General features: G+C 35.5%; 1 protein-coding gene across 10 annotated transcripts in view; it reads right to left on the bottom strand.

Moving 5' to 3' along the window:
* Positions 1 to 25,217, bottom strand: part of HERC1 (HECT and RLD domain containing E3 ubiquitin protein ligase family member 1) — a 185,838-nt gene that overhangs the window by 81,764 nt on the left and 78,857 nt on the right. For 8 of the 10 annotated variants that reach the window (XM_032864757.1, XM_032864756.1, XM_032864764.1 and 5 more), the window contains 9 exons: positions 23,569 to 23,742; positions 21,677 to 21,791; positions 21,468 to 21,588; positions 18,869 to 19,040; positions 16,217 to 16,556; positions 15,624 to 15,744; positions 10,060 to 10,111; positions 3,028 to 3,296; positions 109 to 324 (listed from right to left, as the gene is read on the bottom strand). In XM_032864757.1, the coding sequence (XP_032720648.1) occupies positions 109 to 324; positions 3,028 to 3,296; positions 10,060 to 10,111; positions 15,624 to 15,744; positions 16,217 to 16,556; positions 18,869 to 19,040; positions 21,468 to 21,588; positions 21,677 to 21,791; positions 23,569 to 23,742 (1,580 nt within the window). The remainder of the gene's footprint in view (positions 1 to 108; positions 325 to 3,027; positions 3,297 to 10,059; positions 10,112 to 15,623; positions 15,745 to 16,216; positions 16,557 to 18,868; positions 19,041 to 21,467; positions 21,589 to 21,676; positions 21,792 to 23,568; positions 23,743 to 25,217) is intronic. The other 2 variants (XM_032864763.1, XM_032864765.1) reach the window with 1 other exon arrangement.

Here is a 25,217-nt window from a genome sequence, read left to right as displayed (position 1 = left end):
TTAAACACCAGAACATTTAGCATTATTAAACTGATTTTGTTAAAAATATATATATATAATCTGAATGTCTGCAAGATGTCATCCTCACACAACAGATCCATCACCCACCTGATAGTGATGCAATCGGCCACTCTCTCCTTTGACTCCTGCATGTCCCACAGTGCCTAAACCAAAACACCCTGCTAAAAACTGTAGCCTCACAGACGTGAGCAGTGTGGATGACTGGAAGCCTGAGCTTGACCTGCTTCCTGCCAGAGAGATGCTACCTTTTTCCTCCATCCCAGACAACAGAACGAGGATCTGGTGAAGTGCTTCTAAACGAAGCTTGAGAAAAGTAAAATAAATATATTTTAGAGTCCTTCACTGAACTGAAACATAAAGGAATTCCAACACAGATAATATATTACTTAGCACACAGAAAGCTCTGACAGTTCTTAGAAAGCCATTCTATTAAACATTTATTTTATTATTAAGACTTTTTAAAATCAAAGTATTTCTAAAAACTCTACTAAGCATTCTTCAGTATAAAAAAGAGGCTACACAGGACAATGGGGAAAATAAATTTGGGTATAAGAGGCCTAATTTCAAGGCCAGACTCTTTACTCTGTTGACCTTGGAAAAGTCATTTAACTTCCTGAATCTGTTTCTTCATGTGTCAAAAGAGGCTAACACTGCGGCAGCCAGGTGTCAGTAGTTAACCAACTGCCTTCGGCTCAGGTCATGATCCCAGGGTCCTGGAATTGAGTCCTGCTCAGTGGGGAGCCTACTTCTCCCTTTCCCAGTCCCCCAGCTTGTGTTCCCTCTCTCACTGTCTCTGTCAAATAAATAAAATCTTTATTAAAAAAAAAAAGAAGTTGGGGCGCCTGGGTGGCTCAGTGGGTTGAAGCCTCTGCCTTCGGCTCAGGTCATGGTCCCGGGGTCCTGGGATTGAGCCCCGCATCGGGATCTCTGCTCAGCGGGGAGCCTGCTTCCTCCCTTCTCTCTCTCTGCCTGCCTCTCTGCCTACTTGTGATCTATCCATCAAATAAATAAATAAAATCTTAAAAAAAAAAAAAGAAGTTAATACTATAGTACTTTAACCTACTCACATAGCTATTTTGATGCTCATGAGAATAAATATGTGAAAGTTTCAAAACCATAAGGTACTATGATTATTGCTTCTTTCACTTATAATAAAGTAGTATAGAATGAATACTGTTTAATTCGAGAATTAGAAAAAGTATTTCTGAAAGGTTTCTCTGTGATTCTCCTGAACATTGGGCTCTGTCTTCCCTAGGAAGACAATACCCACCACTTTGGCCAATCAGCCTACTCCTTTTTTGTAATAAAATTTTTATTTTAAAATAACTATACACCTAATAATGCACAGAAGAGTTGAAAGATGGTACATATGCATGCCTATATCCTGTATGCCATCCCCCTACCTTTTGCTAATGTTATCATCTTAGGTAACTATGGTACACTTATTAAAACTATGAAATGAACACTGGTACAACACTATAACTAAGCCATAAACTTTATTTGGATTTCACCAGTTTTCCCATAATGTCCCTCTTCTGTTCCAAGATCTAATGCCAGAAAGCTTGTTGCATTTAACTGTCATGTTTTTCCTTAGTCTCCTTTAGTCTGTGACAGTTTCCATCTTTCTTTTGGAGGAGTTGTTCATGTATTTTATAGAATGTCCCTCAGTTTGGGTTTGCCCAATGTTTTCTCATGACTGGACTGAGTTATGGATTTGGGGGAAAATACCCTAAGTCCTCCTCACACTATTTTCAGAGATGCATGGTAGCACCATAACTTATTACTGATGATGTTAATCTTGATCACTTGGCTGACATTATGTCTGCCAGGTTTCCACAATGTAAAATTAATTCAATTTTTCCCTTTTTATACTCTGTAAGCCGTGAGCTCCTAAGTCCAGCTTACCCAGAGAAAAAGGAGGAATTAAGCTTTACTTCCTAGAAGGAAGAGTATTAAAGAGTTTGTGTACCACGGTGTCTGGGTGGCTCAGGTCATGACCTCAGGGTCCTGGGATGGAACCCCACATCTGGCTCCCTGCTCAGCAGGAAGTCTACTTCTCCCTCTCCCTTTGCCCTTCCCCCATGCTCATGTCTGCCCGCTCTCTCTCAAATAAATAAAATCTAAAAAAAAAAAGGAATTTGTATATATGTTAAAACCAGAATAATTAATAAATATTTTGAGGGAGATACTTTGAGGCTATGAAGACATCTTATGTCTCCTTGAAGTTTTGCTCACTAATTTTAGCATTCATCATTATTACTCTAGGGTTCTAATCTAGCCCTTTTTACTTATTTATTTTTTTCAAAATAATTTAATAACAGATATGCCATTTATTTCTGTATAATAGTAAAAGAAAAGATGCTTAACTTTGTATTAATATACTGGAGATACTTTTTATTTCCTAGTACATGTTTAGATTATTTATCAAACATTGCTAAAATAGAGAAAAGCTCTTACAAACTACAAAAGTAACTTTGTGTCTCCCAAACATTAACATCAAGTAGAAAAGCAGCAAGCAATGATTAGCAACATTCATACACTATTTTAATAACCCAAGAGGTAATTCTGATTCAACTATTTGATCTTTTTTTCCACATAACTTTGTTAATGACATTATTTGAAATGTCGTTTTAAAGTATGGATTTTAGCATGTTTCTATGAAGTCTTCTGCAATATAGCCTTTTTTAAATGGAGACAAATGGGTCAAAACTGAGGCTCTAAGAACCATATCTATATGCTCACCAGCCAGTCTCACCCTGGTTTCTAGGAGACAAGGAAAGACTTATGATTAAAGTATCTTGTTCTAAGAGATGACAATTAAAAATGAACTTTGTCCACTTCAAACAAAACATTATGCTGTTTTACTCATGAGAGTGACATCAAAAAGTTCAGGTGGAGGAAAGGGAGAAGGAAGGAGTAGAAGAGAAGAAAAGATTTTCCTACTATTGTGCTTTCAGTGATTTAAGTTTCTCTAGTGCCTTATGAGGAATAAATTCAAAGACTTACTTCTGCCCTTAACTGCTGCTGTTCCATTGCAATGATGGAGGCTTGGGGACTTGTAGACATACTTTCCTCTGGTTCCTTAAAACCTGGGGCATTCCCCACATCTCCACTCACAAAGCTTACAACATTTTCAATCAAAGTGTGAACTCCCAGAGACTTGGTCAGATCAAAATCAGACTCAAAGGAGTAAGAGGAGTTGCATAACCAGTCTCTGCTATGTTTCAGGCGAGCCCAAGAGTCACTCAGGGTTTCCAACTGACTGTGCAAAGGACCTACATACAAACAGAACAAACATGTATCAATGACAACCAGGTAGAGCATAAATTCTGAAACTAGACGAGGGCTGAGTGCTGCTACCATACCAACTGGTGAGAAATGGACACTCATGTTTGAATACATGCATGCATTAAGTGAACTTGAGCAAAATGCTTTGGTAAAAAAACAAAAAACAAACAAAAAGTAGAGCAATGTAAGAAAATAAAGGGAAAGCCCTGTTTGATGTTTCAGTGTCTCTTTAAGCGCTTTAGCAACACGCTGCCACAAGAAAAAGAAAGGCAGAAGCTGCTCTCAAAATGCTTAGCTTAAAATGCTCTGCAGTATTAAACCAGACCACCATTTATGAACAAAAAAGAACTAGACACTTGGGACACTGCTGGTAAGACCTAACAGTAATACGACTTTATCTGATTTAACATTATTTTTGCAAAAAGTTAAGACTGAACAAAAAGTCTACATATCTAAAATGAAACATTACCAAAAATGAATATAGAAGGGCAAGTAAACTTACACAAAAAGGAGACACAAACATCACCCTTTGGGTGTCATTAATATAAGGAACACTTTCACTGTGTCATATGCATATTTATTGCAGGTTGTGAAACTCCTATATAGAGGAAGCAAAGTTTCACAGACAAGAATATATGAGATTCACTGTAAAATTGTATCTATTTAAAATTACCAAGTGATGTCACAATAGTTGCTAGATATAATACCATTAGTTTTGCCAGTGGGCATTTTCTAGACTTATAATAGGTGAAAACATTAGACAATAAATATGTTAATATGTTTTAGCTCAACAGCTGTCTAAGTCACATGACAATATTAACTTTAAATAAATATATAAATGTCCCATTCTTACAAGCCTTATCTTTTTTAATTTAATTGACCTCAGGTATATGAATTAGATAATCATAATCCTTGGCTCATGATATACTCTCATCATTGGTCCAAAATGGCCTGCTTCTGTATTTATTTATAATAAACATGAACAAAAGAACTAGAAAATTGACAAAAACTTCTAACTGCTCCTCCTCCAACCCATCTCTCCATATCTCCTCCTAGCTAAGGCTGTCATTATCCCTAAGCTGGGTCTATCATTCCTTTGCTTTTATTAATACTAAATATTGTTTTATCTTATATGTATTCATTCCCAAGACAAAGAATGTTCAGTTTTAGTGGGTTTTGATTTTACAAAAAATAGCATTTTATGTACTCTTTTTGGGCATAATACTCTCTTCCATCAATATAATACTGCCAATATTCATTCACATTAATGCATGTAGCCATAGTTCATTTGTCTGAGTGCTGTATAATGTCCTTCATGTGAATATACCAAATTTCTCTTCTAGGAATGCATCTTAAGTACCCAATAAAATATGCACTCCGAAAATTATATTTGTTGTGTAACAAGATGAAAAAGAATTGGGAAGAGAACTACTTAAATACTAATGCCCACAGAGAAACAAATTAATAAAATATTGACTGCCTAACTTATTTCTGAATTACTACACCGATGTCAGTAAAACCCCAGGACTTCAAAATAAGATGTAGAAATTCAGCTAATATTATAAAGTAACTGAAATAATTTATAAGCATTCTACTAGAATAATTTAAAATGACAACAAATATATGGTTTATCTGCCTCCCATGTTTCAGCAAGAATTCTTAAGATTAAAAAAAATGCTGAATTTTCAGTTTTACTGAGCATGAAAAACAATCAATCCGAAAAATTCCCCAAATTGTATAGCTGAGTATTTTTTCACATAAAATAGAAAAGAGTAAAAAAAATCCAAAGAATAATGTCCAGGATGGATAACATATTAAATTAAAAATGATATTTAAAGAATAAAGCAGAACCTAATAAAAAAGAAAGAAAGAATAATTTTCCATGTCCTTAAGCACCTCAAATTCAGAATCTGGATATAGCCTGAACTTACAAATGATAGTTTTTTGGCTCTCTGCATTGAACTTCTTTGTTCAATAATAAAATCTCAGAATAAAAAGTTGTTTTCCAATACTTACAAATTACTTTTCAAAATGAAAATAAAATATGCCATGAGCTAGTGTTAGAACCACAGAAGTAAAAGAGCCCTTGAAGATAATGTAGTCCTCAATTTCCAACTGAGGAAACAGAGACACAAAAAATTTATCTGTTAAATTAATAAAATGAATTTCTTAATTTTATGGGAAGGATGTGATCTTAGATATTCCTTTTATTAGTCAACATCTCGAGTCACTAGTCCATGGAAATGTCACCTGCCTGCCTACACAAATGTTCAACTATGAAGAATATATAAAGAGTGAATTTCTTTAATATACCTCAAAATGTTCTAGGAATGGGTGGGCAACCCATTCAAACCCTCTCTGCAAATTAAAGCAGGGGCTGAAGTTTTTGTACAAAGAGTCAAGACAGTAAATATTTTAGGTTTTTGTGGGTCATAAAGGTCTGTGCTACAATCACTCAACTTTGCTGCTGTCGTAAGAAACTGGCCATAGACAATATATAAACAAATGACTTGTGGCTGTGTTCCAACAAAACCTTATTCACAAAAAAAGGTAGCAGACCAAACTTGGCTTACTAGGCATAGTTTGCTGACACCAATGAAAAAGACACAACTTATTAGGTGTAAGACCCAAACAAAACATTGTATGACCAAAAGAAAGAACAAGAAAAATACGAATGAAAGCATTAGTATACATAAATAAAATAACTGTAACCCAAATACTTAGGGTGACATAAAAAATATTTTAAAACAAAACCTTACATTATGGAAATGAGATGACAGAACTCTTAAACTTTAAAAAATATTCTAATAACCTGATAACTTTGGTTTGTTCGATATTGTTTAATCTGAATACAGGAAATACTGTGTCTGAAAAGTACAACAAAAGCTTTCACAGAGTATGTGACTAAGTCCAGTTCCTACTTAGTATTAATTCAGAATCATCTACTAAAAAAGAAAATATAAAGTCTAAGAAAATTTTGAGACTGTTTACTTGTCCTTACAACTTTGGTTCTTAAATGGAATTTTCAAAATGAACATGGCAGAGCTGCAATACATACTTTATAAACCATAAAATATGTAGGCAAGCCAAAAGGGGAAAAAAATTAAACATGCCATCATGTACTTGCTTGAAGCTCTTCTTTTTTCTGGGGCTCAACTGGCCAAAAAGGAGTAAATACACTACCACACAAGAATCAGAAGACAAAAGGAGAAATTTGATACAGGAGACAACATTTACATTTGCTCTTCTTTATATAATCTAATTTGAAATGCATAGTTACAACAGCATTTCACCCATACATGTTATACCACAAAACACACATGCTGATAAATGTTTCCAGTATTATTATAGCTGTAAAACCCTAACACTTTATTTGAATACCTAGGGAATAAAAAAAATCCAACAATATGATATTTTAATTAAGAAGATCTCTGACGTTGCTTCTTAAATTGTTGCTTTGGTATTCCCACCATTTTTCAGTGCATCAGCTTCAGCTTAACTACAAAAACTAAAGTTAAGTATCTGCAGAAAAGTATCTTTCAGTGAAGGACGAGCTTAGTTCCACACAACTACCTCAAGTCTTTACGGTATTTATCAAAGTACCAAAATACCAACACATGTAACAGGCTTTGTCAAAAATTTTGACAAGCTGCTGTAAGAATTAAATGTGTTAATATGTTTTAAGTCATCAGAACAATGACTGGCATACATAAGCAGTTTACAGGTTTTAAAGAATGCAAATGTCATATTATCTCTGAGGTACTAAGCAGAAGTATGTTTCACTTACCTCTTTTTAAAGTATTTTGTAACTTTTTTTGGTTTTAGAATTTAACTTGCATGCCTCTAAAGAGCTGAGCAAGCTGAAGGAGCTAAATTTATTTGCTCACTTTGCTCTACTCCTTCCTATATGCACTTACTTGGACCAACTATGAAACACGCACTGGAGTGAAGGAAGAAGAAGCAATCATAGCTTAACAGCATGAATCCTAGTATCTCCAATGAAATACTGAAATTACAGGCACTAGGAACTCCCAAGGAGCAGTCTTTGGAAGCACCATAAGGGCAGGTGAAATGTGTATACAACCATTAACTGTTATTGATACATCCATTTAATTTCAGTAAATGGGACATAACTAGACACTTATCTCTAATTTTCATTAGATTTTTAATAACTCAGGACCACTGAGACTATTTATTACAAAAGCTATGTGAGGAAAAAGTTTATATTTCCTCTTCAAAATATTGGAAAGGGGTAAACAAGTGTGCAGAAGTCTCACTTAGCTGGACAGCTGTTTGTCCTTCATTACTCAAGTTAGAATCAGAACGCCAAAATGGCCCCAAACAGTTGTCAGACTTGGTAGGTTCACTTGCACAACTGAAGACAGGCATACTAAGGCTTATGGCATCTGGTCCATATTGTCAATAAACAAGGAAAAAATAGGGTAGCTTATTTTACCATTACTTAAGAGCAAAACAAAACAAAAAAACCACCATTGTCAGAATGTAGTTACTAAATATACATGATCTTTAAAAAATTCCTTTCAAAATATATTCTCCTAAACGTATTTTTAATGTTTGTTTCTTTTAAAGAAGGTAATCCATAATAAAACTATTAAGTGTACATTTTCATTGTTTAATCCACAAGCTCCAAGATTCATGAGATTGAAACCTACTTATTTTTGCTGCCCTTCCTAAAATAGTACTTCTACTTTCTAGTCACCTATACCTAGGAACAAAGTCATTAGCAGCAGACTTTTTCCTCTGAGAACATTAAAATGTAATGATTACTAAGATAAATTGGTACCATATTAAGTGATATCATGAAAACTTATATAACTAGTTTAACTCCCTATTATAATTTCCTAAGTGGATAATTAAAAATAAAAACTTTTCCCAAGAGGCCCTATATTTGCTTTTCTGTTTTCAACAAAATAAAGTTAAATTCCAACAGGTTAATAGATTTTGGTACTACCTTGAGCTTTTTGGAAAAGGTAGTTCAGCCACAAACAAAATTTGGATTAATGGCTTAGTTCATTTGTATCTATTTAGATCTAAAACTACAGAAACTCCAGACTGACTTACAGGATAATAGTTTTAAAACCTGAAAGGTAGCAACTCTAGGACAGTAATTCTGAAGTGTTACAGTAATTCCTCCTAAGTAATTTACACTTGAATTCTAGGGTATGCTTAATTCAAAGATAAAGATACCACTTTCTGTTTTATTCTAAACATTACTTTGCTGTCATGGATAATATAGACTAAATCTCACATTTGTATTTCCATAAAAATTTGTATTTCCGTAAACAAGATTTTGAGAGAAAAGAAAATTTTAGCTAATGGACTATCACATATAAATATAATTACTATAGTAGGAAGCTCTTAAACTGTAGACTAGATCCCTTATGCTACTTGGTTAAGTTTGGAAACATCTCTCTAGCACCAAATGATATGCATTCATTAACATTACAGAAATTTTAGCAACAGGGCTCACCTGAGCTAACCAAAAATTTAATTCCTAAGTCAAGTGGTTAAGGAAAAGAATTCTCTAACTATGGCAGATGAACAGCCAATTTTCAAAGAATTAGAAAATAATAAAGTACATGATGTACATTATATTAAACATTTTTTCATATATAAGCACCTTATAATTTTTTTTAGAAACCCAGCAGCTATGTTATAACCCAACAGATATGTTACAGTCTCCAAAGACTTTCCAATAAAGAAAGCACCAGTTCTAATCATTAGTCCTAATATTTCAGAAAAGTCATTCTCTGTATTCTAATTATAGGACAAAATATTGTCATATTTTATCCTATAGAAGTACCAACATTCTTTCTTCTAAGTTATAAGCACAAAAATGAAAAAACTGTGTGTTTCTCCTCATTCCTCAGTTTTCCCTTCATTTCTCAGATGTTTTCCTGTGGAGGGGAAACCTAACATCCTGCCAAGGAAGCTATGAAGAAAGTTTCCTTTTGAAGTACAGAAGACTTAATATCATAAGAAAAAATTTTTCCCACAGGCTTTTAAAAAAATTGCCACTAGTGCCAACTCTGAACATCTCCTATTTTCACAACCACAGTATAAATGGGTTTAATAAGAGGGCCAAGTAATAGAGAACAGTACTTGGAGAGTTTTTAGTTATCCCTGAATTTAGATTCTCTGAAACTGCTGTCCTTTCCATACATCTGTATATATAACCAAGAGTAAACTACATTATTCACTAGGGTAGAGCTTCTAACAAACAAGCTTAACTCTTGATGACATTCTAAAACTGTTCCTCATGGAAAAATTTCTGCCTAGAAATCCTAAGTTCCTGCCTTACATGCTTCATCTTAAGAGGCAAAGAGAAGAGGAAAAAAAAGTGGAAACTTTCTGAAAGTGTGCATGGGTATGTGGGAGGGTTAATGGAGAAGAGCTCTCCCTGAAACACCTTTTAAACTATGGCAACTATACCAGTGAACTAAAACATGGCAAATCATGTCCATAACCCCCCAAAATGTAAAGCATTGCTTCTGGAGTTCCATGGTACTTTTTACAAAGTCAAAACACATGACAAATGAGAAACAGAACAGATTATTAACTCCTAGACATTCCTAGATTTTAAAGAAAATGATCTTCCTTTTAAGTCTTCCAATAAGATGTTTGTATATTTGTTTCTGCAATAATGCTTCAAGGACAATCATATCTAAATACATCAGATATAATAACAGCTACTTCATTTAACCAGATTTTTAATATCTTAATAGTTACCTCTCTTTCTATGAGATGATGCCAAATCCAAATCAACATTTCGTCTTCCACTCTATTAAGTTAAAAATAAATGATAAAATTTAGTTGTGAAAGTGTTTTAAAATTAAGATTTAATACAATATTAGAGCAAAAAAATATATATAATTATAGCAACGTGCTATTTATTCACAAGTCAAGTAAGACTAACAATATAAAGTCTCTAAAATCCCACAGAAAACAGCTCTAAGAAAGCCCAGGTACAATTCTGAGATACTAAAACACAAAGTCAAGGTATACACTAACAAACACTGCAAAGTAGCACAAGTTTTTCCTTGTTGTCACCTTTTCTTCTTTGGAATCCTTGTCTTTTATTTTCTGAACACACTATGACCTTATTAATACCTCCTAGATGTCTAAAGCCCCCTGTAGTAAAGTTCTGTTTTCAAAAATTATTACTTGTTCCATTCCTACTTTACATTCTTTCAAGAGCCCCACTAGTGTTGGCTAGGCGTTTAGAGAAAGAGGATCTGATGAATCTACACTAACAGAAGAATAACACAGTCTTAAATCTTAATCTTAAATCTCCTAGAAGTATTTTGAAAGATTTTAAAATGTTTTAAAAAGCCTGTTAAATATAAACATCTCAAATTGGTCAAACTGCAGACTGCTCAATAAAAACAGTGAAGGCTTTCAGGAAGAACACAAGTATATTTCTGTTGGGGAGCGTGTGTAGACAACTATCTGCTTTGCTCATATGCCCAACCAAAAACCATAGGTGGCTTATTTACACACAGACTTGACATAATAGTCTTAGGAAGTCCATTCATACTCTATCATACAATTAAAAAAAAACTGGTGACAAAGAAGAAAGGTTGCAGAAATGACAAAATAGACTCATTTAGGAAATGTCACTGTAGAAAATTGTTACCTGGTTACAAACAGACACATGTACCTACATTGTGGATAAACACATACTGTCTTACACATACACACACACACCCCCCGCCCAAAAATAAGGATAGTGTCAGGCCATCTAGTGCTGGACAAAACACCAAATGTCACAATAACTCCTGTGTCATTCAATAAAACATTTTTATCACATAGTACCTCTGTCATGAGGGCTCATGGAAGAATTTTATCTCAGGCCTCAGAACCAGGATTATCTGTGTTTCTTTTGAACAACTAGTTTGTCTGTATCTTTTAGACATTGAATCATGTGAGTCATGCTTTTCCTGTTTGGTGGCTCACCTTCAGCAGGACACCACAGGAGTGCTGAGGTATACAAATCTTATACAGGGATTTACTTCTCAGCTTCTTTCAGCTCTAATTCATTAATTTATACCTTGATAAATTATTTCTTTTTATACACTAAATCAAATCCTTTGTGAAATAAGGGGGAGAAGGGGTAGATTAAGAGACTGTAGTACAAAATGTTGGTATGACAACTGTCAATCAAATAGTTAAACTTAGGTTAAATTAACTGTTTGCTGAGGTTTTTCTGTTTACTAAGACAGAGAAGAAGATATGTATCATGTAATACTCTTTATAAAAGAAGGATAAAAACGAGGCACCTGGGTGGCCAGGTCGGCTAAGCATGTGACTCTTGGTTTCAGGTCAGGTCATGATCTCACATCATGAGACTGAGCCCTGCACTGGCCTCCACAGTGAGTGCTAAGTCTGCTTGAGATTCTTTCTCCCTCTCCTTCAGACCCACCTGTTCATGCTTGCTCACTTTCTAAAATAAATAAATCTTAAAAAAATAAATAAAAGAAGGATACTTAGCATTAAGCTAACTTCAATTATTTTAAGAAAGCATTTCATTCATTTGTAATTCAGAATAAATGAAATACTCCTAGATATCAAGGATATGAATGGTAATCCTAAAGAACCTCAGACAGAAGGATAATATATTCTAGCTGGAAAAACCCAAAACTGCCCCCACTGCTTGCTCTTCTTCATCTATACCAAGCTCTCTAAAACTGAAGGCTTAGCCCAGGTTTCCTTTCAGCAGCAAAAGAATTTGCTCTGGTTCTCTACTCTCCCACCTCTTATAACACTATCTTTCAAACATCCCATAAGTAAAGATGATCATGAATAAACCTTTTCAAAAATGTGCTTATTAATCTTTTAAAAACTGTATGCAAACTAAAGGAACAATCCTAGCAATTAAATCTGAGGCTTAGTCCACCTCTACTGATCTGTCTTTCCATTGTTTTGAAAACATAATTTTCAAAATGTTTTAAATTATATTACCAAATTTGTTCTTCACAACAACCCAGTTGAGGTCAGCATAACAGGTAGTTTTATAGTTTTATTCTCTATTTCAAAGATAAAGAAGTAAGGGCTCAGAAAAGTTAACTGTCTTGCCCCAGGTGAAAATCAATAGTAAATCATAAGCCTATTGGGACTATGTCAAATTTCATTGTTTTCTAAAAGTATGTTGCTTTAACTACATCTATCCTCATCTTTCATCTTTTCATTTCAATGGGAATAAATTATCAATATTTTACTATGCTTTGCATATTATAAAAGATATCGGGGCAATACAACAAACCAAGACCTTCTAAGAGGTTTACTGGAAAGAAATATTAATAATACAGAAATAAGTCCAAAATGAGACAACCCATTAGTGGTTCATTAGAGGTACTAACAAACTGCCATGGAAATAACATGGAGACTCACTGTGAACAACATAATTTTGGAAAAGCTTTCTGGAAGAGCTGACATTTTGGCCAGTTCTAAAGAGAGAGCTAGGATCCCCCACCAATAAAATCCAGGATAAGAACACTTAAGATAAACAGTGCTTGAGCAGAAGCTCAAGAGGTATGTTTGGGGTCTGGCAGGTGGACTACCACACCCAAAATGCAGATTACCACAGAGGTAACTAGCCAAAGGCAGGAAGGAAATATCTTCCAGAATCTCTGATTTCTGGGTAGGCAGTAGAAAGACACTGAGTTTTTTGAGTACGAAGGCAGCATGAGAGCAGGTGATGCTGTGTGCATTTTCAAGAGCTCTAACTCTGGAAACTCTGTCTAAGGAGAGGAACTGAAAAAAAGTAGAGAGATAAGTTTGAAAACTACCAGTCCAGGCAAAGGTAACAAAGACCTGAATGAAAGAGCAGAAAAGACAGAACGGGTGCCGAAATTTTACCAAAATAGGTTAGATGGCAATTCAGTCATTAAAAAAAAAAGCAGGGACCCCTGGGTGGCTCAGTTCGTTAAGCCGCTGCCTTCAGCTCAGGTCATGATCCCAGCATCCTGGGATCGAGTCCTGCAACAGGCTCCTTGCTCAACAGGGAGCCTGCTTCTCTCTCTGCCTCTACCTGCTTGTGAATACCCTCTCTCTCTGATAAATAAATAAATAAATAAAATCTTTAACCAAAAAAAAAAAAAAGCAAATCAAGACAATCTAGTGATTGCCTACTATGTACCAGGTACTAAAGGTGTTTCAGCAAATAAAAGGGCAAAACTCCTCTCCTCAAGGAGCTTATATTCTTATGTAGGATAACAAAAACTGATGAGTACATATAATAAATAAGTAAATTATGTTAGGTACTTGGGGGGAGGGGGACACAAAACAACAAAAAAAAACCAGGAAGGTCAGGTGGACAGGGAATGAATATGTGGAAAGGAGGGCAAAGAGCAATTATAGAGGTATGTGTCACTGAAAAAGTAACATCAAAATGAAAAGCTGAAGTGAGGGAATTAGCCAGGCAGACGAAAGTATTCTAGTGGGAAGAAAGAGCTGGGTAAAGGCCCTAAGGAGAAGTTGTGTGGTATGTTCACAAAAAGGTCAAGAGGCCACTGTGGCAGAGGGAGAGTCCTCACCTGAGAAGGACAGTAGTAGAAGAGATCAAAGTGACAGTGGGGCCAGCAAATGCAGTCTTATAGGCCCTTGTAAGGCTTCTGAGCTAAGAAAAAGTGAAGTCATTGGAGGTTTGAGAAGAGAAGTGACATGATCTGTGTTATAAAATTATGATGGCGGGGGAGACTACATAATGAGACTGATCAGACTGGAAAAAAAAAAAACAACAGAAATTTCAGAGGTTATAAGACTGGGAACATGAACTGGGAGCACAGAGATACAAATGGTAATAAAGAATAAAAGGAAGAAAACAAACAAAACATCATGATACAAAGAAACCTGCTTAAAGACACTGTTGGGCTTTCCTTAGAGGATGAATCTTTTATGCTTAGAAGTTTCTTTTAAACAACAGCTCTCTGTTCATGTAGCCCTTTATACCTTTCAAAAATATTTTCATGGGCGCCTGAGTGGCTCAGTGGGGTAAGCTGCTGCCTTCGGCTCAGGTCATGATCTCAGGGTCCTGGGATCGAGTCCCGCATCGGGCTCTCTGCTCAGGAAGGAGCCTGCTTCCCTCTCTCTCTCTCTCTCTCTGCCTGCCTCTCCATCTACTTGTGATCTCTCTGCCAAATAAATAAATAAAATCTTTAAAAAAAAAAAAAGACTTTATAAAAAAAAAATATTTTCATATGCATCTCAATTCACACAACAGAGAAATTTCAGAGCTAAAAATGGAGCTTATAGACCACTGAATCCAAAAAACCAGTTTCTGTTTGAACTGCTGTGTGACATGACCATAGTCTCACAGCTCCTCAGAAGTAAAATCAAGGCCAGAAGCCAAGTCTCAAACATTGCCATAAATACAACAGACACTAATGATCTAACACACAATTCTCTGGAACACCAAGGCCCAGAGAAGTCAAGTAACACATATGGATTATTCACATACAAGACATAGGAACAGCCAAACTGAAAATCCAGCTATGAACTCCAAGTCCAAAGTTACTCAAATAGAAGCAATCTCTTAGTTAGACAGTTTTCACACTATAATTTACCTATCACACTATAGTATACTTCACTTCTTACTTCTTAGGTAAATTACCATCTTGCCTGCAGTCTAGGTCCTCAGGCTTTTTGGGTAGATAACTGGGAGGTACTGAAAGATTTTAAGTAGAGGAGATATAAAAAGACATGTGAAATGTGAAAAATGGGCACAAAACAAGAGGCTGAGATGCTTCTGGAGTAGTCCAAGCAAAAGAGGAGGTAAGTTTGAAACAGAACAGTGGCAAAAGAGATGAAAAGGGCATATGAGAAATATATTAAGGGTAACATTTTCAAGATTTGACTAACTGAAGTGTAGGGAGTGTGGGAGTTTGCAAAGACGAGAAAATAAGTAAAAGGATGAATCCTGGGTAGTTAATAATACCACCTACTAAGACAGGGAATATAATAAGACAAGAAGATTTGAGAGAAAGATGAATTTATTTTTGGATAGGTTAAGACTGGGGTAACCTCACTTGTTCAGGTGGAATGTCCATGAAGGAATCAGATATATGAATCTGGAGTTTAGGAAGAAGTCAAAGCTAAAGGTAGAAATCTGAGAGTCATTAACATATAGGTGGTAAATACCTATGCAATATAGTTAACCTTATTTCTCTTTAAAGTTCTTTTTTAAAAAGCTCTTTTACGTCAAGACAAACACATATTACTTACTGTCACCAAAGTCTTATGTACCTATACCCTGAAAACAAAAATCCCTCCTTACTAAAACTAGGTATACCTACCAGTGCATAACCCTCTTCATCTGATTCAGGCTGAGACAAATCAGATTCACTCCTCGATTTGATCAGTCTATAATTTGGACTTGCGTGGACTAGCCGGCTCTCTGCAGTAAGACTTTCACTCCTGTCTCACAGGCACAAAGAGAAGTTTTTCAATTTGGGATTGTTAGTTAACATAAAACTGAATGGAACTAGCAGCATAGAGATAATACACAAACAGTGAGGAGTAATTCTATTTGTCAATGGGAAATCGTGACTCTTGTGTAAACACAAAGCCTTTTACAATTACATCAAAATAACTTGGACGCCACTGAATTGCAGAGATTGCAAATAAATTCATGTTTGTCAACTGCTGTTGTTTGTATGTATGAAAAATTATGCCTCATTTAATCAGAAATGTATGTTCCAGGTTAAATCAGTATCACTCTTTATATTACTTTAATACATTAACAATTATTTCACCCTATTCAATTTGTATTTCCTCCTCCATGTCTGTATTAATTTCGGAGACCACTACGACTTCGAGAATAAAGTATTTCAATGCATAATGTAACAAAGGGGGTCGAATAATATTTTAAGCTTCTAGTCAGTCCCACCTGGTCATAAGTCCACCCCCTTCAGAGGCACTTGTTGAAGGCTGCTGCAACTGTCCTTCTTCCTTCCGCTTCTGAAGCTCATCAATCACAGGACTTACTCCTAATATTAACAGGGCACACCGATGGATCACAGAGTTGCAGGCAGCAGTGTACACATCCTGACCTTCAGGAAGGTCTGTGCTGACCCTTCGCTCTTGCTGAGACTGAGGAGGTGGATCATCAGCTCGAGCCCCAGACCCTGCCCCACTGTTCATTCTATCTCGATCTCGGCTACGAGCTACTTCACGGGCTGAGAGGAAACACTGAAAGATTTCTGTAACATGCAACACAAAAACAAGGTCTTAACACATGGGGAGAGAAGAGCAAAGAAAATAACAATAAAAATAGTCATAAAGTTTGGATCAAAACTTACTGAAAGAGGGAAAAATTATTTTTTAGACACTAAATACAGACAGTTACCAAGTTAAAATTATCTTAAATACATGTAAAATATTAAACTTTTCACCAAAAATTATAATAGGAAATACAAATGCCTTTACAGAATTTAGATTTGATTTATTCTATTTCAACTCTTATTAATGAGTCAGAGCAGTGCTTTCCAAAGCGTGGCCCCAGACCAGAAGCATCAACATTATCTGGGTACTTGTTAGAAATGCAAATTACTAGCCCTATCCCAACCCTTCTGAATCAGAAACTGTAGACACGGGGCCAGCAATCTGTGTTTTAACAGATCTTCCAGCTAATTTTGAGGTTCACTAAAGTTTCAAAACTACTGGGTAAGATAAAAATAACTACATATTTCTGAAATGTTCGTGACCTTGGTATAAAAAATGTCGGGTTACAAAAGAAACATAAAATTTAAGTTGCATTAGTTATGAAAAGCCCCCTTTCCCCTTCTGAAGTCTATGTAATTCCTAACATCTACATTTTGCTGTATCTCAAACACATTTTTAAAAAGTACAACCTCTAAAGTTCTTTGCTGAAACTGTGTATGGTTATAATATACAGTCAAAATTGCCTCCAGACTCAAGTGGCATCACCAAGAATGTCTATCTGATATCAACCCTTCCCAATCCACAAGTGTAAAAAGTCACTGAGTTTATTAAGGTTCTGATGCAGTAGAAGATACTCCACAATAGGAATGTTTTGCTCAAATTTGGAGTGAAAACAGTATTCTTATTGGGAACCCAAGGAGAAAAGTTGGTAAAATACTAGATTCATCTGTTCATACCAAAGTACAAACTTTAAAAATGGATTTTATATGTATATTTTATAGAATTATTATAGCATTATTTTCATATGCTGTTTTTAGAGTCTCTTATTTCTGCAAAAATCACAGCAACAAACCCAAGAGTACAAAGCTGGAAATCATTTAAAGTAATTAAGAGAATGGTCACTGGAATTTGGGGGCAGATCTCACTCTGTCTAGTTCCAGCTGCTAATAATGGTGGCCACACGCACATAGTTTTGTCTCCTTTAACCTCAGCCTGCCCACTTTTAAAATAGGCTAAGTGTTAGAGTGCATCTCACTAGACTGTTGTCAGGATTATCAGCTAATCTATGAGAAGCATTTGACCCAGTGTTCAGCAGATAACATAGGTGCTCAAAAACCATAGCTGGTTTAAAAATTACTACTCTGTGGATGACTACTACACTTTCTTTACTATAATTAAGGGTTATATTTTGCTCTGTGTTTTACCCTTTGGACTTTACTTTCCAGAATTTCTAAACTGAGTTTTAACTGCAAAAGTTCTTTCAGCCTAGGTTTTTAAGATATAATTATTTTCCCTCCCCATCTCCAATCCCCTTTTTCCTTGTTTTTTTTGTTTTGTTTTGTTTTGTTTTTTTCCTTGGTTTTTGGGTTTGGGCCACCTCCAAATCATTTTTAGAAGTATGCAGAACACAATAAATTGATAATAAAATAAGTGTCAAATTGATACATACAGACAATCCTAATACCAAATGTATAGCTAGCCATAATATTTTAACTTACAAAGTAAGTACACATTTTAATTTGAAAAAGCCAAATCACTCAAAAGATACTAACAAGTGTTTAAAAACATGGATATTTCCTTTTAAACATCTAAATGATTATCTTTAAAAATTATCTGTTACCTCGGAATATGCAAGTATGAAAAGTATTATTCACTCAGCCAATAGTCTCACGTATATTCTTGCTCTCTACTGACAATGGCTGTAGTTAGTGGGTGAAATTTATAATTTTAAAAAGTGTAACATATAAAAAGTAATAGGCTCGCCTAGTAAATGCAGAAAGGGCCTCTCTTCCTCACCACACAGAGGTTGGCCAAGCCTACAGACAAACTGCTAACCTCGAAAACAAACTCTAAATGACCTTATCCAATCACTCATGGGCATCACTTCATGCATAAGACTTAGTGGAACAGTTATTATTTCTAAAAGCCTGCTTTCAGAGCTTTTTAGCCCAAAACATGCAATATAATAGCTCCAAAAGGTAACTAGCACAGTTTTAAGAGCTGAAACATTAACTAATGTAAACTGAGATCACCAGTAGAATATCAGATCCTTTTAGAAAAACCATAGAGAAATTTTTGCCTTTCTCTTTTCCAGTTAGTTCCCCTAACATGAAGAATGCCACGAAGTGTATCTGTGAAGTAAGAAGGGTGTACTCACTGCCAGCTGTCATCACTTCATGTTCCCGTTCTTCTTCTTCATCCTCTGGCTCGGGATGCCCCTCTTCCCGGTCTCGCTCAGCCTGTTCTTCCATTTCAGCTTCTTCATCAATGGTCCGGGTAAATGAATGCTCCTGAGGATCAACATCTGCAGAGTCTTGGTTTTCTGAGATCTTAGAGAAATAATCAAAGCTACATTGAATATTTTTTTCAAAAACTTCGAAAACTTTATTAAAACTTGACTTTTTTAATACTACTACTAATATCACTAAGGCATGAATTTTACTACAAAAACCTAAAAGATACACTGGATAAATCTGAAAGATTAGAAAGAATGTATGTACACCAAATAGGTACAGAGACACCTATATGCCCTCCTATCCCCAGTATATTGATTAGAATGTCATGTTATAAGTTGATTCAAATTTATATTGTTATTCAGCTATAAAATCCTACAGAGCTGCAACTTAAAATGGGTTGACTATAAAACTAAGCTAAAAGGAAATTTAAAAACATGAATTTTTACACCATCCAATCTCCCTCAAGCTGTGTATGTTATTATTACTCTGTATAAATGTTTTAAGAATTCTAATTTAAAACAGTATTTTTTTAACTTTGTTTTTGGTGAGAACATTTAACTTTACTCTCTAAGCAAATTTCAGTTATACAAAGAGTATTGTTTTTAAGGTTTTTTTTTCTTTACTTTGTTTTACCCTAAACAAATCAAAAATAAGAAATCTGATAAGGACAATGTTAATTTTATTTCCCACAGTGGTTCAGCTACTGGACAGAGTCCTTGCAAAGATATTATGAGCCTCAAGAACGCCTACGTGGCTCAGTCATTGGGTATCTGCCTTTGGCTGGGATCATGCCTCATATCGGGCTCCTTGCTCAGCAGGGAGTCTGCCTCTCCCTCTCTAGATCCCCCGTGCTTATGTTCCCTCTCTCACTCTCTGTCATAAATAAATACAATATTTAAAAAAAAGATATGAGGAGCCTCAGAATCACCTCCCCCATAAATTTTAGTATAAAGTAAAAGTGAAAAATTTTATTTAATGCATAATAAATGCATAAATAAATAAATTCAATGCATAATAAATATTTTGTGATTGAAAGCCAGTAAATAACCTGAGAATTTCATAGAGCCATCAGACTCGTACTCATACAATGTATAAGTCATTTATCCCTATAATATGAAGTTTCAAATCCAGGCCTCAGCAAAACGGCAAATTAATACATTTCATGGACATTCAAGGTCACTAACAAATAGATCCATTAAATCAGTGCATGACAAAAGAATACTATAATACAAATGCAGAGACAGAATTTGGTTTTTAAAATCTAAGATCTCAATAACAGTATAAAGCATCTAATGTATGAAGTTTTAAAGTAAGCATTTCTGAAGGTGATGTATTATCCAGGCTTATAATTACAGGATCATGTTATAAGGATTACCAAGCACTTTACAAATCACCTATTTTTGTTGCAGGAATAACTTCTGGAGCATTCTTCTCTTTCTTTTTTTTTTCCTAGAGAGAGAGAGCATGCACGAGAGAGCAAGTAGGGTGAGGGGTAGAGTGGGGTGTGTGTGGAGAGAGAGAATCTAAAGCAGGCTCCACACCCAGTGTGGAGCCCTACGCTGGGCTCAATCTCACAACCTTAAGATCAAGACCTGAGCTGATAACAAGAATCAGACTTAACTCACTGAACCACTCAGGCGCCCCACTTCTGGAGCAGTCTTAAAAGGTTTCAATCTTTTTTTTAAAAGATTTTATTTATTTATTTATTTATTTGAGAGAAAGAGAGAGAGAGAGAGAGCACAAGCTGACAAGGGGGGTCAGGGCAGAGGGAGAAGCAGGCTCCCCACCGAGCAGGGAGACCGATGTGGGACTCAATCCCAGGACCCTGGAATCATATGACCTGAGCTGAAGGCAGATGTTTAACTAACTGCGCCACTCAGGCGTCCCTCAATCTTAATCATCAGTGGTGGACAACTCTAATTATGAGAAGGCTCTCTTCCTTATATTCAGCTATCAGTGATACCCCATTCAATTGTGACCCTTTGGTATACCTATACCCTCTGGTACAAGAAACAAACTTACTTCCTCTTCTACAGGGAAGCTTTATTTTTAAGGCAAATATCAATTCACTCCCTTTTTCATTTCCCTAGGCTAAACATTTTTGACACTTCCAGTTCTTACAGAAGATGACTTTCAGACCTTTCACCAGTCCAAGGTAGCTTTTGTTAATGTCCCTCATAAATTATAGCACCCCAAATTAAATATAATTCAAATACAGTCTAATCAACATAAAATAAAGAAATAATATTTCATATGCCTTACACAACTCTACTTGTTATTACTTATACAGCCTATGAATATACAAACTTTCTTAGCAGCCATGTCACTTGATAAATGTGGGTTAAATAACCCCCAGATCTTTTGCTTATCTAATTTCTTCAATATATAAAGAAGTATGGGCTCAATATTTTATCGAGCATCTGCAATAATCAAGGCACATTTTTTCCGTCACATAAACCAATTTGGAGTTATATCTCACAGCCTGCAGAAAAACAGAAATTAACTGATTTCCAACTTTACCCATCTGTCTCGTGATGATGACCTGGTCTGAATAAGTTCAAGGTTCTTGCAAGCAAGTAAACGACTTCGAACTTTGTACACACAACGGTACACTTCTGATAAGCTTTTACCAGGTTGATATCTAAATAAAGAACCAAAATAGAAAAGTTACCTAATTTCTAACATCATGAGAGCAAATATTTGTCTGAGGATAGTTTTAAGTTACTTGCCGGCTTTCTCCACATGCTTGGCTAAGTAAATTTGTGTGTTTCAGAAGCGCTGCAAGAACAAATCTAGACACAGTGTCCAAGAGTGACTCATTACTTAAAGTTGCACTGTCCCAATCTGAAAACAAAAATGATGCGTTGACATTTAAAAGGGCTCAGAAAACAGTTCAGAATAATTTAATCACTTTAGTAATCCAACATCCGAATGATATCATTTTCCTAAACATTATTTAACAGATGTACCTACTAGATGTTCCTTGTGCTAGGGGCCTAGCAGCTAACAAATCTAAGTCTCTGATCTCACAGAGTTTCTTTTCTAGCTGGGGCCAATAAATACAAAAATTAGTGTGACAGAAAAGTACTACAGAGAAAAATAAAGCAGTGTGGAATTACTATTTTATATAGGCTGGTTTGCAAAGATCTTGGATAAGATACAGGTGAGCAGAGATGTAGATGAAGTCAGGGAAGGTGCCATACAGTAACAGTGTCCCCTCAGAAAAAACTAGTATAGAGGCCCTGAGGTAGGTTCAAGGAGGTCACTGTGGCTGGAACAAAGGGTGCAAGTGGTAGGAGATATTAGAAAGTTTGCTGGAGACCAGATCATATAGGCCTTGCAGACCACTGCAGGTCCTTTATAGATTTTACTCTTGAGGGAACTGGGAAGCACCTCATAAGGCTTTGAACAAAGATACAATATGATCTGACTCATGTTTTAAAAGGTAGACTTTGACTGCTGAGTGGTGAACTGGACAGGGACAGCAACAGCAGTACTGGAGTGATTCAGGTGAGAAACAATGGCGGCTCAGACCAAAGCAATAGCAGAAGTGGTGAGAAGTGGTCAGATTCCAAATGTGTTTTAAAGGTAGAGTTGACAGGATTTGTTGATTGATCAGATATGCAAATACAAGAAAAGCCAAAGTTGACTAGAAACGTACTTAGAATGTTGTTGGCATTTACTGAGACAGGAAGAACACTTCAGGAAAACAAGGAGCTGAAATGAGGAGTATGGTTTTGAGCACTATCTATTAAAGCATCCTTCTGGAGATACTGAGTAAACTAGTCAAGAGAGAACATATCTGGTATCTGAGGCCATGAAGTAGATATTATGAACACCATAATGAAATGAATTAGGTAAGAAATCAAAACATTTGGACACAGATGAGTACATGCAATAGAAAACCAAAATCACAGCATTAGATAATAAGAACTAGGTGGGTGTTTTCTTTAATTCCATGTTAGCATACTAGTACTGTATTTTAAAAATGTAGTATATTTGGTAGATTCCAAATGGGTGTGGGAGGTTTACTGTCTGCTAAACTCTTGTTAATTTGACAGATTTACCATGCTACTTAAAAATAAAGCCAAACAAACAGAAAACAATGATAGAAAATATCAAGCCCCAAGTTAAGTATTTTTCTTAATCCTTCTTAAAGCTCCTATCTCAGATAAAATTTTACATCTTGGTTTTCCAGTCATTTCTGTATGCTTAGGGAAAAAACTAAACTCAGACTTACCTATTTTATAGGCAAAAAAAAAACCCCAAAAACCAAACAACAAACAAATCCTGACAATATAAACATGTCTGATTAAACAAGACTCTTAAACTAGACCCATTTATACTGCAGGGAATCCTTCAGTAAAATGTTTGCCTCTGGATTTATCTTTTATATAAATCTGTTTTCCCACAGTAGGTTTGCTTAAAGTGGGATACATACCTAGACTATTTTCCACAAAGAGGAAGAAGAAATTTACATTTAATGTTATTTGTAAAATGCTTTTTCCTATAAAAAAGTAATAGAGTGATCCCTGTGTTTCCTGCTTACATATATTACGTATCTGTTAGTCAGTATTCTAAGCTATCTCCGTATTTACCAACTCCGTCCTCTTCATCTTACCTTTACTAACAGCATAATCCTGCATGCTGATCCAAAGGCTTCGCGCAGGCTCTTTTGAACAACCCAATGCCAAGTCTACATACACAGCAATTTCAGGCCGCAGTTTGTAATCAAAAGGCTTCTGTTCTTCATTGCCTGAAAGAGCTACTTCTAACAGGCAACTCATACATTTATCTAAAAATAATTATTCAAGTGACCAATTTTAAGCCTGAACAATTTTGGTACTACAAATAAAATCTTATCACTTTTATTTAATCCATATTTAATAACACATTTCAAGCCATTTTAAGAAGATGTACAAAGATAAAGTCCTTTAACATTTCTCAGTGAGAGGTAATATCACCTCCCCATCAATCCCCTCCAGGATGTGTGACCAAACGTAACCCCCAGGGAGGAGTTCTGGCATTCTGATAAGCAAGCACCAGGGAAGCTACATGTCCTATGTTTGAAGCACAGGTCTGGAGAACTCTTCTGTTCAAACTGGAATGATGTCCTTACTGAGAAACATGGCACCACTGGGAAAGAGACTAGACAAGAACTTTTTCCTTTTTCTAGACTTAAGGGAAAATAGTTAAGTATGACTCAAGAAAGAGTGAAGATATCATGAACAGTTTCTCTACTGATATTTACATTTGTTCAAGTAGTTCCTAACTTTTTAATGGGACATTTTGGCATTCAGAATTCATTTTCCATTACAAAAATAGCCAATGATAGGATTGGGGGCTAATACCAAAAGTCAATTTAACCTCTAATATAACTGAATTATCCCATATATACAATTTTACAAAGGACAATACCCTTTCCCTAATACATGCAAGTATTTCAACATAAAATGAAACATTTTAATAGCTTCATGATTTTAAATTTTAAAAACTGAAAGATAACATTCAAACTGAAATTTATTTTATTCATACTAAAGGCCAGTTAATTGACTGAAGTAAGTACACAGAAATATGAGGAAGGTAGACATAAAAATACTTTTGTCCTCAAGAGGACTTTTGTGATATCACAGAACTAAACGCTGACAGCACTGGAACCATGTTCACAATGTTAAACATTCCTTGAAAAACCATTTTACTTTTCTTAATATAACTGTATCTTAAGTGCCAGTCTAGCATTCAAAAACCATGGCCAGAATCACTCTCTGGTTCATAAATGAAATGATGAAAATATACTCTCTATTTGGAAAAGGAGGAAAATCTTCAGCAGCTCTTCTCACTCCCACTCCCCAACCCTCTAAACCCAAAGCAGAATATGTGCTTTTTGTCTTGGTTTCTATTTTTTGTTTTCCCTCTCGATTGAGATTCTCTTAGATTAAGATTTCTCTTGGACTTTCCTTTTTGGGCATTCTCTGAGTCTTTTTCTCTCATCAGAGGAACAATGAATTTTCAGTCAATAAGACCACATGGACTATCTAATCATCTCCTTATTTTATGGACCAACATTTTAGACCCAGGGAGATTAAAGGACCAATCATAAATAACACAACCAGATCATCTGTTCAAGAACTGGAGAAATCTTCATGTTCAGACATTCTCAGAGCTAGCCTAGCAGCAAAGAAGACAAACGGGAGATGAAGCAGGAAAGAGAAACCCAAAGGCAACATAAATAGGGAGAAAAAAAATAGGGAGAAAAAAATAGGGAAACAT

The sequence above is a fragment of the Lontra canadensis genome, unplaced genomic scaffold, assembly GCF_010015895.1.
Source record: "Lontra canadensis isolate GAN:19392208 unplaced genomic scaffold, GSC_riverotter_1.0 scaffold28, whole genome shotgun sequence".
NCBI lineage: Eukaryota > Metazoa > Chordata > Mammalia > Carnivora > Mustelidae > Lontra > Lontra canadensis.
This window is presented reverse-complemented; position numbering and strand designations above follow the sequence as displayed.